Below are 14,838 nucleotides of genomic sequence, written 5' to 3' on the forward strand. Positions count from 1 at the left end.
AGGAGGCACCTGGGCAGCAGCATGCCCCTCGGGTGCCGGTGCTGAGGACAGCTCCTTGTGAGGAGAGTGACTGCAGGGATCTCAGAGGCTGGTGCAGAGAGCCCTGGTGCCGTTGTAACTGCCCCTTTAAGAAGCCCTGCTGTAGGCTGTTGTGCCGAGGGCTGCCGGGACTGGGAAGTGCCGGCCGGCTTTTTTGAAGTAGGTGCACGGGTCATCCTCAAGCCCGAGGTACCCAGCTTATCACCTGCTCTCACCCGCAATCGCGGAGCAACTGGCAGGGAACGAGCAAGAGAGGCTCTCTTCCTTTTAGGAGAAGGCACAGCTGGGGAAGGAGCTCTCCGCTTTTCTGGCATGGGGTCCGAGGCAGAGGAGCCTGTTACGTTGGAAGGCATGAGAGCCTTATTAAACAGGATCTCCTTTAGACGTCGCTCCCGCTCCTTGCGAGCTCTTGTTGTCAGCCTGGCACAATGTGTGTACTTTTAAGGAATATGTGCCTCCCCCAGGTAACAGACACAAGCAGAGTGCCCGTTGGAGACTGGCATTGGCTCTCCGCACATGGAACATTTTTTAAAACCAGGGGAGCCTGGCATTTTGGCACCCTGAGAGGAGAGTGAGTTCGCGCCTCCTATGTGCCACCACTTTTGACTCTGATCGTTTTTTTCTTTTCTCTCCCTCATCTCGTTTTTCTTTTTTTGTTGTTGTTTTAAACAGTGAAACTACTAAGTTGAACAGCAACAGTAACTGAGAGAAACAGTGTGTGTAAACATAAAATGAGAAGAAACGTCTTCCTTCCTTCCTTCCGTTTGTTTGATGTTTCAGGTTTATTGGGGGGGGTTTTGAGGGAAAAAAAAAGGCCATGAAGCAGGGGTGAAAGAACAGCAACAGTAGCTAAAAAAAAGATACTATTACTACATGGAAATAGAAACTGTTTCTCTTCTCTTCTCCTTTTCTTTTGTTTTGTGTGTTTTTAAACACAAAGAGCCCGCAACCCAGGGCTAAAACAAGAAACGGAATATAAGGGGTTTGTTTGTTTTTTAAGAGGAACAAAGTAATGAACAGTAAGGCTAAGGAAAATATTATCTAAATCTTTCTAAACTTCCACTCAGGTAACCGTCTGAGGAGAAAAGGGGGAGCTCTGTGTGCGACCCAAGGCGGATGAGAGGAAACTGGCGTGCGCTGGACTGCGCACGGCAGATGAAAGGCGCGAAACCGGCTCGCGCACACGCGGTCCGACCGAACACAGCTCTGGCAAGTTCCGATTTGCGGGACTGTGACCAGCCCAATACCAGACGTGGAGCACCCACGGGGACTACCCGAAGAAGAAGTAACGTTAGTTCGAACCAAGGGGTTTTGTTTGAACTAACACGTCCCAGCGCGCTCTTTCACTTTCGAAACAGCTGGCATTCGGAGTAATGTGCTGGCAAGATTATGCTAATGAAGCATGGGATATTTAAATCCCTGCTTCGCTGACTATTTCGAATGTCTGCATTTGCATCCCTAGTTTGAACTAGGGTGCAAGTGTATACATACCCTTAGAGTTTACAGCCAAAATACATGTACTGTAAATGAAGGAGGCTATGTTTAGAACGCTGACTACTAATTCTGTAGCCCTGATCGATTGATTTGTGTTCCACACCAAGCAGCCCCTTCACCTGCCTGGAACCCTTTTGATTTTCTTTTAAGTTTCCTCAATGATTTCAGCAAGGAAGGGTCTGCCTGTCCGGAACAAAAGGCAGGACAAAACTCTAGATTTTATTTGTGTACCTCACAGCAAGTCCCAGTCATTAACCTATGGACATTTCCATAATATAATTTTATTGCAAAAATAATATGCTAAATATAGCTGAAACAAAAGACAGGACTATGCAGCACTTTAAAGACTAACAAGATGGTTTATTAGCCACAAAAGCTCATCACCTAATAAACCATCTTGTTAGTCTTTAAAGTGCTGCATAGTCCTGTCTTTTGTATCAGCTAGATCAGACTAACACCGCTCCATCTCTATCACTATGCTAAATATATAATTTTTATGAGCAAAATATTATACTCACAACCGTCTTTTTCTCTCCTTCACCAACCAGGTGTTTATCTAGAACGGAAAGAAACACTTGTTAAAAGAACTAGGAAACTGCTCTTAGATTACATTTCCAAGCCTCTATCAGGACTAGGGATGTTAGATATCAGGTAATTGAATAGTCGTGTAACCACATGAAATCTTTGCGGTTACACAACTATTCGATAGTCCCCGGGGCAGGGCCAGCAACCCATGTTCTTCCAGCCCCATGCACAGTGGCAGCAGGAGCCAGTCCGCGACAGGAATCAGTTAAAAAACCAGCTCCCCGTGCAGACCAGCTGCCTGCTACCCCGCATTGCTGCCTCTGATATGGGGACAGAGATTGCTTTGCGTGATGTGGAGCAACCTCAGTCCACAGGGAGATGGGTCACCGAGTGGACAGGGACTACTGTCACAAAGCAGCCTCTTAATGCGGCAAGCCCAGGCTTGCCACAGACAGAGGCTGCTCCATGGAATGCAGAGTAGCTTCTGTCCACAGGGTGCTCAAACCCCCCCCCCACAGGGAGTGCTGCCACGAAGCAGCCTCTGCCTGTGGCAGGCTCCGGCTCGCAGTGGACAGAGGCTGGTTCCTACCTTCATTGTGCAGGATTATTAATAATGTATGTTCCTTTGTTAGTTCTTATTTTCACCATAAGAAAACAGGCCTCAGATCTTTAATGAATTACTCTGATTGCTTTTTATGATGAGATGACTGGCTCTGTGGTTATGGGGAAAAGCAGTGAACATGATATACCTTGACTTCAGCAAAGCTTTTGACATGGTCTCCCAGAGCATTCTTGCCAGCAAACTGAAGTATGGCTTGGACAAATGTACTATAAGATGAACTGAAAACTAGCTAGATCATCAGGCTCAATAGGTAGTGATCAACGGCAGCCAACATCAAGCGAAATGCCTGATGGGTCAGTCCTGCAGACAGGCGCCCTGAAAGTAAGATGGTTGGGTGGGTTCCGGCGTGGCCTAGGGAATAGGCGTTCACCTGGGGTGGGGAAGAGAGCGTGGCGGGTTCTATTGACAGTCTTGTTCAATATCTTCATGTAATAATCTGGATGATGGGATAGGTTGCACCCTCAGCAAGTTTGTGGATGATACTAAATAGGGGGGAGATGTAGATATGTTGGAGGGTATGAATAGGGTCCAGAGTGACCTAGACGAATTGAAGAATTGAGGATTTGACAGCAGCCTTCCACCACCTGAAAGGGGGTTCCAAAGAGGATTAGGGATGTAAATAGCCATCAAAACAGTTAACCAGTTAAACAATTAAAATTATTGTTTAATCAGTTAACCATTGGTGGGGGTAGGGCAGGCAAAACTTGGAGGTCTTGCTAGGACCGTGGGTAGGCATGACTGGGGCTGGAGTCCAAGGCCGATGCAGTATGTCTGGACTGCTGCACAGGGGCTGGAGTCCAAGGCCGATGCAGTATGTCAAGGGCCACTGCTGCACAGTCAAGGCCAGGGCCAGGTCCCACCTTTCCCCACTGGGGTTTGACAAATCTCTGGATGAGATGATTTAGTTGGAGTTGCTCTTGCTTTGGCCAGGGGGTTACAAAATGAGGTTGGGAGGAGACTTATGAGGTCATCTAATCTATGATTCATAGGCAGATCCCTGTGCCTGGACAAAGCACCATTGATTTCACAGGTCTCTGCAGGATCAGAAACTTAGATTCTAAGTAGACATCTTCAATTTAAAAGTTACTCTTCCATCTAAAGATTTGTCCTTACTATTTATTCAAGTAACATCTAACATAGCCTATCACTGAAAAGAGTAGAGAAAAATAGATACTATGCACCTTTGACAGAACTGTGTGTGCAGTCTTACAAACCAGTTCCACAAATCAAACTGGTAATGCAGATATCAGAACCTGTGACAAGTCATTATCTCTCAGTATGGGCCTCTCACAGTGGAGGAAAACCAGATTAAAAACAGGGAATTGTGACTGCCAAAATAAATGACAAGGGAGTCAGGCCAACTATAATTAAAACTACTTTTAACTCATTTTCTGAAACTGACTGGATTGCAATTCAATAATGCCCCTTTATAATGTTCACTGCACAGCTTTGTTCAGTATGTAAAGGTGAACCTGGACTCAAGGCATTTAATTACAATATATTGTTCATGTGTGCATTGTAAAGAGAGAAGTACAAATGGGTACTCAGTTTACAAGCCCACACTAATGCCATAAAAGGAGTTTGAAAGTTGCTGGTAGCTCACTATTTCACAAACTGCCTCTTCCTTCCGACTACAAACGAAAAAAAGAAAAAGAAGAAACCAGAGCTCATCCTGTTTTTTAAAAAAATAAAGTGTAGGGGTTATATTTGTGAGGTGGGAATTTTTTTCAATATACTGCATTTCATTTTTAATACTTTCCCCATCTGGCAGGCGGGTTCTGTACTTACTTTATCAGGAGCAATTTGCAGTAGGCTAAACCAGAGGCTGCTTTCTGCGCTCAGCAGATTTAAGGCACATCCAACAACTTTGTACTTCATAAAAGAACGACCAAGGTCCACAGTAACAATGTTGAATAAACTAACACCCCCATAACCGCCAGATCCAAAGCACTTTCTCAAATACCTTTCAAACAAGAGTCACCTGCTCCTTTGTGAAAAGCAATAACCATCCACCTGCTCCGAGGAATGAAATGGCGTTTGCTTTATTTTTCTCCTTCTATACTACATCCATCTCAAATGCTCAATCTACTGCGAGAGAGGGACTCCTGGCGCTACAAATGCCAGGCCGCAAGGGTGGCATCACTAGTAAACACAAAAGAACGATTCAAAGGCATCAAACGTACATGCAGCGTCCTGGGAGCAGCCACCCACGCAGAGACTGCGATGAGCCATTAGCGGATACAGCGCTTGCTTCTGCTGGCTCTTTCCGCTACAAATCCCGAGACCAGCTCGAGCTCCCCGGGTACATTGGAGGCTTAGGAGAGGCCGGATCCATACCGATTTCAGTAACCACATGGCCCATCTCCGGCAGCATAGGGAAAGGACTCGAGCCGCACAGAGCGTTTTGCAGGCATTTCCGCTGCTGAGATGTTTTGCTTCCTGTATGATCCCAACTCCACGGTTGTATTACGCACTGCGCAACCAGATTACTGCCAGCTGGACCTTTCCAGCAGGGCTATTAGAGACAGCCAGTGCTAAAGACCAATGAGTAGACCTGTAGCACTTAAGAGACTATTTTGTTACTCTCTAAGGTGCTACAGAACCGCTACAGTTACCGACTAACCGGCTACTTAGTCAACTAACATCGCTTCTGTTTTACACTTTTCTTATGTGTCGGAAGACGCTCCTCGTTCATTCCAGAAGGTAGTTGCAAGCAACTCATTAAAAAGTCTGCCTATGTTAAAAACACCAAATGCAGGCGGTGCAAACTAAGACTTGGTATGTGCTTTTTCACCTTTCCTGGGGCGGGGTTTTTTTTTTTTTTTTTTGTAATTGCAGTCGATTGCACGTTCTAGTTTTCGTGCATCAGCAGCACTGCGGCAATGTCTCGATGGCCGTGCCTGCAGGGGAATCTACTGGGCTTGTTCCCAAGTCACCCGTTTTCCATCTGCAAACGAGCCCTATCTCCCTAAAGCCGGGCTTTGGCTAGAGAGTGGGGGTTGTTTATACAGGGCTGGAGGGGGCGGTTCGCGCCGGCGGGGCGGGCACGAGACGCTGCCTCGTCCGTTAGGTGCACGGGCCTGAGCCAGCCCCTCGACGCGCACGTGCCCAACAGCCGCCGCAGGGCGTTCCGGCCCCGCCCCGCCCGCTGCAACATCCTCCGCACCATGGTGGAGGTGAACGCCGACTACCCTCGCTCCCTACCGGGCGCGCTGAAGATCGCCCGTCTGGTACGGGGCCCGGCTGGGCGGGGAGCCGAAGCGCCGGGCGAGCCCCTGAGGCGCAGGCTGGCAGGAGGCCAAGGGCGCGGCCGGGCGGGGAAACGGCCTGAGGAGAATCCCCTGGCCCCGCAGTCGGGCGGCCCGGGCTACCGGCCCAGGGGGCGCTGTGGCGCTGGGCTGCAGGCGCCGCCTCCGGCCGGCGGGTAACGGCTGCGCACAGCGCCCCTGGGCCCCCGCCTAGGTGATGCCGCGCCTGACCCACGGGGGTGAATGAACAGCGCCCCCCCGTGGCTTGCACGCGCTGTCGGCCGGTCTGTGGGAGCAGCGAGGGGCCGATCGCGGGCGGCGGGCCAGGGAGCAGTGGTGCCGTGTTGCATGTGGTCGTGGAGTAAGCGCCAGGTTCGGCCCCGCGCTCCGGTTCCATTCGTTAACCCGGGTCTTTCTTCCTTCAGGTTCTTGCCTTCATCACCGTCATCTGTTTTGCTGCCTCCAAATCCCATGAAGCCTTTATAGCCCTTGCGGCCATGGAAGTTGTTATTACCCTGTTGTTCTTCCTGCTGTACTTGCTAAAGCTCGATAAAAAGATGAAATTCTTTTTTTGGCCTTTAGCTGTAAGTATTTGGGGTGTATCTTTTAAATCAATGCGTCTTGTGATTTATGCATTAAAAACAAGTTGCTAGCACCTCATAAACGAACAGTCGTGAACAGGATCCATGCTGTTTCCTTCACAAGGTAAGCACTGTGTCTGCAAACGTAACATGGAGCTACAACTCTGCCTATGGAAAAAGATAAGAATTGCTTTCTTGCATTAGTTATCTTTTGTTTTAAATTGAGCTAGTCTTTGAAATGAGGGATGTATTTGAATTACACAAACAGTCACTAGTGCCCCCAGTGACACCCCGTAGCAATATCAAATTAATAAAACAACAAACAAATCTGTAATGTAAACCAGGGCTCCAACAAAAGGGGTTATTTCAGGAACGCAGTTTTTAGCATCATACCACTTGGTGTCACTCTAGATCAGATTTGGATATTACCTAATCCCATTTTAGTGACTAAAAGATCTTGTTTCTTGGTAATAACAATTTTGGGAATATTTACAATCATTTAAAGTTTTTCAAGATGACAAATACATTTTGTTTTCACTGATTTCTTTCAAGGAGTAAAATAAAATTGCTTTATGCGATAAGTATACATGTTTAAGCATTTACTAACCGTGTATTCTAATTAAAAAAATTATAATGCTTTTACAGGATATTTTCAACTCACTGATTGCAGTTGTGTTCTTTATCATTGTGTGCCTGTGTGCAATAATAATCAAGACCACGACCGGGACTCTTGTTGGAGGAGTAAGTATTAACTTAAATTAAGAATTTATAGTATTAACAATAAATTAGAGTATTACAATGGAAATTTTTAAATGATTAAATGTTCAGTTATCACTCTCATGTAACTAATATTACTGGTTTTTCTCTAAATGTCCTAATTTTTGACATTTGAACATAGAAATGAAGTGATCAACCTCATAGACATTCAACTGGTCATATTATGACACACAGAATGTAGAAACAGAATAGATGCAACATGCAATGATTTATTTAGGACTTTACACATAAGAGCTAGCTGGTATTATTTTAGTGCATAAATTTACATAGAACTAAGATTTTATTTACAATAGAATAGTCACAGAATTCTTAGTTCTCATTAAGTCTTTTGATACTACATGTTGCTCTTTTAATATATCACTAGATTGTTTGGGGTTTGCTGTGGGGGAGGGGAGTATAAATATTGAAAATCAGTAGAATTGTCAATAAATTCACCTGCACTTCTATTGGTTGAAATTCCAGTGCCTATTATTTAAAAAAAAAAGTGTTGTTCATCTTATAATTTCTGACCATTAAAGATCAAACCCAATCATAAATTGAAGCCACTTGCTATTTGTATTTTTAAACAATAAATGCCAGCTATAAAAATGAGCTGGTGCTGGTGAGATTGATATTCTCTCTTCTCATATTTAAATATACAATTATAAACTAATAAAAGACTAAAAATTCACCTGTCAGAATAGTTTTGGATTTCTGAAAACAAATTGTTTAAATGTCAAGCAATAAAAACCAAAACTTTCATCATACAGCTCTGAGCCACAGTATGCAAGTTGTCATTTTGTTCTATCTCTGACAACCGAAGCAAATTTTTTATATATATTCCACAATAAATGACTGACTGTGCTGGATTAAACATTTGATAGGATTGTCTTCTGGGTGAGCAAGATATAGAATTTAACAATGAATTAAAAGCTATAGCAGCAGAAAGTGCTCACATATTCAGGGTAAAAAGAAAGGTTGAGGACATATTATCTATCACAAAGCAGGAGATTAAAGTCAAGCCTAATAAAATATTTGAGTAAAATGAATAAGGATAAAAGATTGCCAGATTTTCTCTCTGCATACCTTACACTCTTGAGAAATTAGTTTTACTAAAGCCAAATTTGTAGTGTCTGAAGACCTAGTTCATTCTGTTATGAACAGGTAATTTACTATAACTAAAATAACAAACTCCCTTTCTAAAAGAAATGGATCTTCACTACTAGCCTTAAGGTAAGTAATGCATTTTAGCAACAACTGTGCCACAAAATGGTGGTGCTCTTAAGAAAGCATGCCAGATTCTTGCTTTTCAAAGTTAAGTCCAGGCTCTCAAGCCATGTAATATGCACTGAATATAGTAAACATTGGTTTCCTCCTTGGTGACCGCTAAGATACAGTAATTCTTTAGCTAATTAGAGAATCCATGTCAGATATTTGGGGAGTGAACATTCGGGGAGGCGGGGGAACAGAAAAAGGCCCAAACTGTGTAATATAAACAATAGTTCTGCGTGACTTGCTGAAAGTGAACTATTGGGCAATTGAAAAGTTATGGATTGTTTTGTCTTGGAGAACATGAGAACCTATAGTTTTTTAGTCAGAAATAATTTAACTTGTTTCCGTGCTTTTTGCTTTCCAAATGCCTCTCATGATTAAATATAAAGGGCCAGATTCTTAGCTGATGTAAATTTAGCATAGCTAGTTAACTATTTAAACCATCTGAAGATCTTTCTTACATTCCAGAAAAAGGAATGAGGTGAATTATCCTATCCTTCAGATAATGTTCAACAATGATTTATTATTACTAAATTACAGGCAGTCCCCAGGTTACGTACAAGATAGGGACTGTAGGTTTGTTCTTAAGTTGAATCTGTATGTAAGTCGGAACTGGCGTCCAGATTCAGCCACTGCTGAAACTGACCAGCGGCTGACTACAGGAAACCCGAGGCAGAGTTGCTCTGCCCCGGGCTTCCTGGAATCAGCCGCTGGTCAGTTTCAACAGGCTGAATCTGGATGCCAGTTCCATACAGATTCAACTTAAGAACCCCAAGCGTCCCCAAGTCAGCTGCTGCTGAAACTGATCAGCGGCTGATTCCAGGAAGTCTGGGGCAGAGCAACTCTGCCTCGGGCTTCCTGTAGTCAGCGCTGGTCAGTTTCAGCAGCGGCTGACTTGGGGACGCCTGGGGCAGAGCAGCTGGGGTGCTGCTGAGTTGTTCCAGTAGCGCCCAGAGCGGCGCTGCGGGACCAACCGGCAGCGCCCCAGCTGCTCTACCACAGACGTCTGGAGAAAAGCCTGGTCTGCTGGGCGTACTAGCTGCGCCCTCCCCCCCCCCCCCCCCAGCAGACCAGGGAGACGCAGGCAGTGGACCGAGACGCACCGTGGTCCCGCCGCCCGGGTCCTCCCGGGGAGCACGCGGGCAGCGGACAGCCCAGACGCGCCGCGGCTATCCCGCTGCCAGCGTCCTCAGAGGCTTTGCTCCCTGTCTCCCTGGTCTGCTGGTCTCCAGCAGACCAGGGAGACGGGGAGCAAACCCCATTCGTAACTGTGGATCCGACATAAGTCGGATCCATGTAACTCGGGGACTGCCTGTAGTATTGTTTGGAAACTGTTTGTTTGGGGTAGCAAACACCACTGACTTGCAATGTAAAGTTCTGGATAATATAAATATGTTTTAGAATGCATCTCGTGTTTAAACAGAATTTGCTAAATTATCTTTAACATACTAGACATCCAGTCTGGTGTTATCATTTGATAAAGGAACATCTAAGTAAAGATTCAGTACTTCTCCCCTCCCTCCAAATACAAATGGAGGACTGTCATATGTAAATGAGTAACAAGCAAACAGTAAAAGCAAAGCACATCTTAGTATCTTACAGATTATCATAATTAGTTAATAAACTTGCAAAAGAAGACTATATATTTAGTAAGAGTTTGTTTTTGCTAAAGATAATGACAAAACACTTTTTAAAAAAGCTTGTGACCATGGTCTATTCCAGTGTTCTTTATTAAATGTAGAGAAAATACTGTCACTCCAGGAACAGATTCTTTAGAAGTGATTTATGTAACTTTGTAGTTTAGCACACAAAGCATCAAGAGTCCAAGTGATACTGGAGATGTGTGTGCTTTCTAGCTGGAGGCATTTCCAGTTCAAGTGCCCTAGCACAGAGTGAAGCCCAGTGGTACAAACTGTGGCATGAGCCAGCTGGCCAAGTATGTAGGATCCTGGGCAGCATCGTATTTGGGATGGTTACTCTGTCTGTGCACACTAGTGCAGAGACACTGTTATTATTATCATAGTGACCCATACATGCTACACCTTTAGCTCAAGTACATACCTGCTCCTTAATTGATAATATGCAGTAACAAAAGAGGTGCTAAGCGCTGCTATTTTATGTGGCTTCTCATTGCAAGGTTGAGTTGCTGCCCAGGTATGAGTAGTCACACAGCAAAGCCATACTGAAATTACTTTGCATTTGTATCCAAAAGCAGGGTGGTTAACTCCCAGCATGCATAAATGTACTTGTGCTAGCTCAGCTCAAGTTAGTACCTAAAAATAGCCTGGTTGCAGTGTCCTGGGCAGTGCCTCAGGCTAGCACCTGAGAATGTATCCATGGAATCCGGGGTGAGTGGGATTGTACTTGCTTGGCTAGGTGCTGCAGCGGGTAAGCTACTAATTACCACATACTAGCTCAAGCAGAGCTAACCTCATCTTCCTGAGAAGGGATTCACACCTTCTGGCTGCTGTGTAGCTATATTCACTGTGCTCTCATTGGTACCACACTCATCCACATGTGTTAACTAGACATTTGGGGATATATCCCAAGGTTCATTGTGCTGCAGTAAGTAGAGCTGCTCCATGATTCTTCCTTGGTGTCTTGGAGAACTTGTCTTGCCTCCTGGACACATGTAAATTGTGAAAAGGCATTGAAGGACTTATCTTCAATTGAGTGATTAGGCTTGCTTCTTCCCTGTAAAATGGGTGGGTTACCAGCCCAAGTTTAAGTGGCATCCAGCTTCTAGCTTATACTCCGATCCAGACTTCCTAGCACAGGCTTAAAGCATCACCAAACTTTGGTGCTTTGTGTATGAACAGACAGGGTCTTAGGTTCTCATGTTGGTGCTGTCCGAAGTTAACCCTGCAACAGAGACCTATTTTAAGAGTCCTGGTTGTTAGGCACTTGTTTTGCTTCCATCTGACTGAAACTTATAATGTTATACACATGTTTTAATAACAAGTATTCACATTTTAAACATTAAATAAGATAACTTTGTCAGTTCAGAGTTTTTTCACTTCAAAACTTCAGAAAGAAAAGTATATTTTTTCTAGTCTTGCATATGCAAACATTGAGTGTACTCCAGTACAAAACCATTAAGTAGATCATCCCTTACACAGACAGATTGTTTTCCTTCAGAACCAAATCTCACATAAAGAAGCATATCTGTAGTCTGGTTTCCATAGAGACAGTCACTTCCTATTCTTAGAGATGACAGATAAAGGTCAAACAAGGTTGGGGCAAAGATGATTGCCAGAGCATAAGCGGAAAGTCATTTTATGAGGGTGTGCAGTGTATCTGACCTTAAGTATGGAGAATACTGAATTTCTCAATCATCACAAATCAAATATTCATCCAGAAATGTTTAGAAAGCCAGAACCAATTTACTTGATCTGACACAACTACATCTGCTCAGAATTGGTAATGAATGAGTTATTACAGTGAAAGGTCAAGAAAATAAACAATTAATTATGATGTGCATAAGAGGAAACTGAGATTTTCTTTTTATTTGCAGGTCTTTGGTCTTCTATTAGTTGGTCTCTGTATTGCAGATTCTGTTCTTCTTTTCAAGAAGATTACATTTAATAAGCCAAGAGGAAGAAATGTTATTGCCAGATAAGAATGATCAACTTACTAAAAGACTGACTTATTCTCTACTTTAAATGCCTATTGATTGACAGGATACTTGTTTCACTAGCGTATTTATTTCTCCTAAAGGTTTTAAAATTTTTACCATGTTCTTCTTAGAATTACAACATTTTACTGTAAAAAAAACTTAAACAATGAATGGTCCTGCAGCACCTTAGACACTAACAAAAAAAAATGTAGATCGTGTCATGAGCTTTTGTGGGCACAACCCACTTTTTCTAATGAAAGCTCATGACACAATTAACATTTTTTGTTATTCTCCTCGATGCTGCAGGACCATTCGTTGTTTTTTAATTTTTTTCATTTACAGATTAACATGGCTACTCCTCTGAGACTTTTAAACATTTCCCTGTGTATTTCTCTAACTTTGCTTGCTTTTTCACATGTATTAACGTTCTTTAAATTCCCATTTTTTTTCTAGACTATATGTTTTTACCCGTGTTAACTTTAAATTATTGTCTTGTGTGGTTTGCTAAACTTGATGCATTTTTGCTTGTTTAAAAATCAAATTTTCTACTGAAATGTTTATATAATAAAACTGAAAATGCAAATGGATTTTAATGTATTCTTTCAGTGGGTAAATGATAAGTGTACTTCAAGTGATAATTATTTGAATTAATACATGAGTTTTCTCTTCCTGCCAAATATATTTTGGGACAGATTTTGACGCCCATATCATGCTGAATAGTATGTTACTCTATAGGTGGGCCTGTTAATGGGATCGCTGTGAAGTAAAGCATTTGTTAGGTTGCTAGAATGTGACCCTTTGATTTAGTCATATTTCTTTATTGCTATGCAACACAAAAAAGACTCTGAAATACCATTCCTTTTCTTAACTAATTTTTTTTTAGCTATTGTGTTCTCTACATAGCTCTAAACTCATGAGTTTTGTTCACTGAGACGATGTTTTCCATCTAGAAAAATACAGCCTCAAAATTCTAGAACAAGAAAAGCGGTGCTAAAATGCAACTAAGTGCAAAAAGTATGTCAATTTCTTGTGGAAAAATAACTCCAACTGGCTGACAGTATTCATAGAAAGTGGATACTCTGCAGAAATAATTTTACTAAAACCTGTTTTCATCTTCATATTTTGAAAAGCGCAAACAAAAATTGTAGTATTGTAGTCTTACTTAGACATATGAACTTTAGCATAAACAACAATAATGCCATGTGAATAAGTGCAAATGTATAATGAAAATATAGGCCATTTGGGCTAAGATGTTTTTGTGGAAAATGAAATACAGCAGTGCAATTTCAGTAAATTGCTGCTGAAGAACCTTTTGTGCTTTATTCAGAATCAACATTACAGATCAAGCACAGTTCAAACTAGGGATGTAATAGTATAGTCAATTAACCGATAAGCAAAAGCTTATAGGTTAATGCTATAAGTGGTCCCCAACCTTTCGTGGCTGCTGGGCGCCAGAGAGCGGGGCTGCCCATGTGCCCAGAGCCGGCACCACGCATGTGCTGCATGCCCGGAGCCGGCACCGCACATGTGCTGCACGCCCAGGGCAGGAGCCGTCCATGCGCCAAGTGCCCGGGGCCAGCACCACGCATGTGCCGCACACTGGGGGGGGGGGCAGCCCAGATGTTTCGGCGGGTGCCATGGTGCCCATAGGCACTGCGTTGGGGACCACTGGTTCACTACATGCATTCTTCACCCCCTTCCGGACAGGGGTTGCTGCCACCCTGCACTGCTGCCTGTCTATCAGAGGCAGCAGTTCAGGGAAATAAACAGCTGGTCTGCGAGGGGAGTTGGTTTTTAAACTGGCTCTCCTCATGGACCAGCTCCCACCTAGGACCCCATGCAGAGTGACAGGGGACTCCTCAGGATTGGGGCCGGAGCACACTGGCTGCCATATCTGTCCCCGGGGACTATAGAATAGTCGACTAATTCATGAGGTTACTTGACTATTCAATTAACTGATATTTAACATCCCTAGTTCAAACTGAATAGTACTCCCATGATGAAAGTAACTTGTATTTTAAGGTTACGTATAAGCAGTAGTCATAAATTGACAGGTGCAAAGCAGGTGTCAAAGTAATATGTGAAAACAAAACTGGCTTCATGTTAAAATTCTGCTTTGCAAACATTTTGTGTATACAATCAAATCAGTGACATTGCACTAAGATCTTTTCACTTCTTAGCATGTAATTTCTGGATAGGGAAGTGAAAGTTTGGTGAATTTCAAGTCTGTTTCCCTCTCAGTATTTGTTACAATGAGCCATGGCAGAAGGTAGGGTTCACTTCTCCACAGAAGAAGCCTTAAGTGAGTAGGTGAAAATTCCCCCATGGAAGAGGAAGATACTTGGAGCCTGACTCTAGACCCATCTCTGAAAATTCCAGTATAGATTCTTAATACTACTAGAGCAGCTTCTGTACCTTTCCATGCATAAATTTAATTAATTCTGATAAGTGACCTCTTGCCTCTTTCTCTGAATGGATGCAGTATAGTTTTCAGAGTTTCTACAGCTTCCCAATAGGGTTTCTTTTCTATTTACTTATGTATTTGCCTTTTGTCTCTAGCAGTGATAAGTCATTCTTTCAGAAGTGCATGTATGTTCTGAAAGTTTGAGATACTGTATCTACAACCTACATTAGTTGCTTGTTATATTCCCTTGTTCTTATAAATGTAAAATTGTCTTGTGGTAT

At 43.3% G+C, this 14,838-nt stretch overlaps 2 protein-coding genes across 7 annotated transcripts in view; one reads left to right on the forward strand and one right to left on the reverse strand.

Moving 5' to 3' along the window:
• TK2 (thymidine kinase 2) overlaps positions 1–6,011 on the reverse strand; it is a 44,469-nt gene extending 38,458 nt beyond the window's left edge. Inside the window, exons 1-2 of one of the 6 annotated variants that reach the window (XM_075940044.1) lie at positions 5,885–6,011; positions 2,052–2,089 (exon numbers count right to left, since the gene is read on the reverse strand). Coding sequence is in view for 4 of the 6 variants with exons in the window: in XM_075940041.1 (XP_075796156.1) it covers positions 2,052–2,089; positions 4,864–5,035 (210 nt within the window). In the remaining 2 variants the exon portion in view is untranslated. The other 5 variants (XM_075940041.1, XM_075940040.1, XM_006130544.4 and 2 more) reach the window with 5 other exon arrangements.
• Positions 5,754–12,740, forward strand: LOC102453844 (chemokine-like factor). Its single transcript, XM_075940045.1, has 4 exons — positions 5,754–5,910; positions 6,354–6,512; positions 7,155–7,250; positions 12,052–12,740. The coding sequence occupies exons 1-4, from the start codon at positions 5,848–5,850 to the stop codon at positions 12,154–12,156; spliced, it is 423 nt and encodes a 140-aa protein (XP_075796160.1). The 5' UTR covers positions 5,754–5,847; the 3' UTR covers positions 12,157–12,740.
• The last annotated feature ends 2,098 nt before the right edge of the window (positions 12,741–14,838 follow it).

Source organism: Pelodiscus sinensis, chromosome 12 (genome assembly GCF_049634645.1).
Source record: "Pelodiscus sinensis isolate JC-2024 chromosome 12, ASM4963464v1, whole genome shotgun sequence".
Classification (NCBI taxonomy): Eukaryota; Metazoa; Chordata; order Testudines; family Trionychidae; genus Pelodiscus; species Pelodiscus sinensis.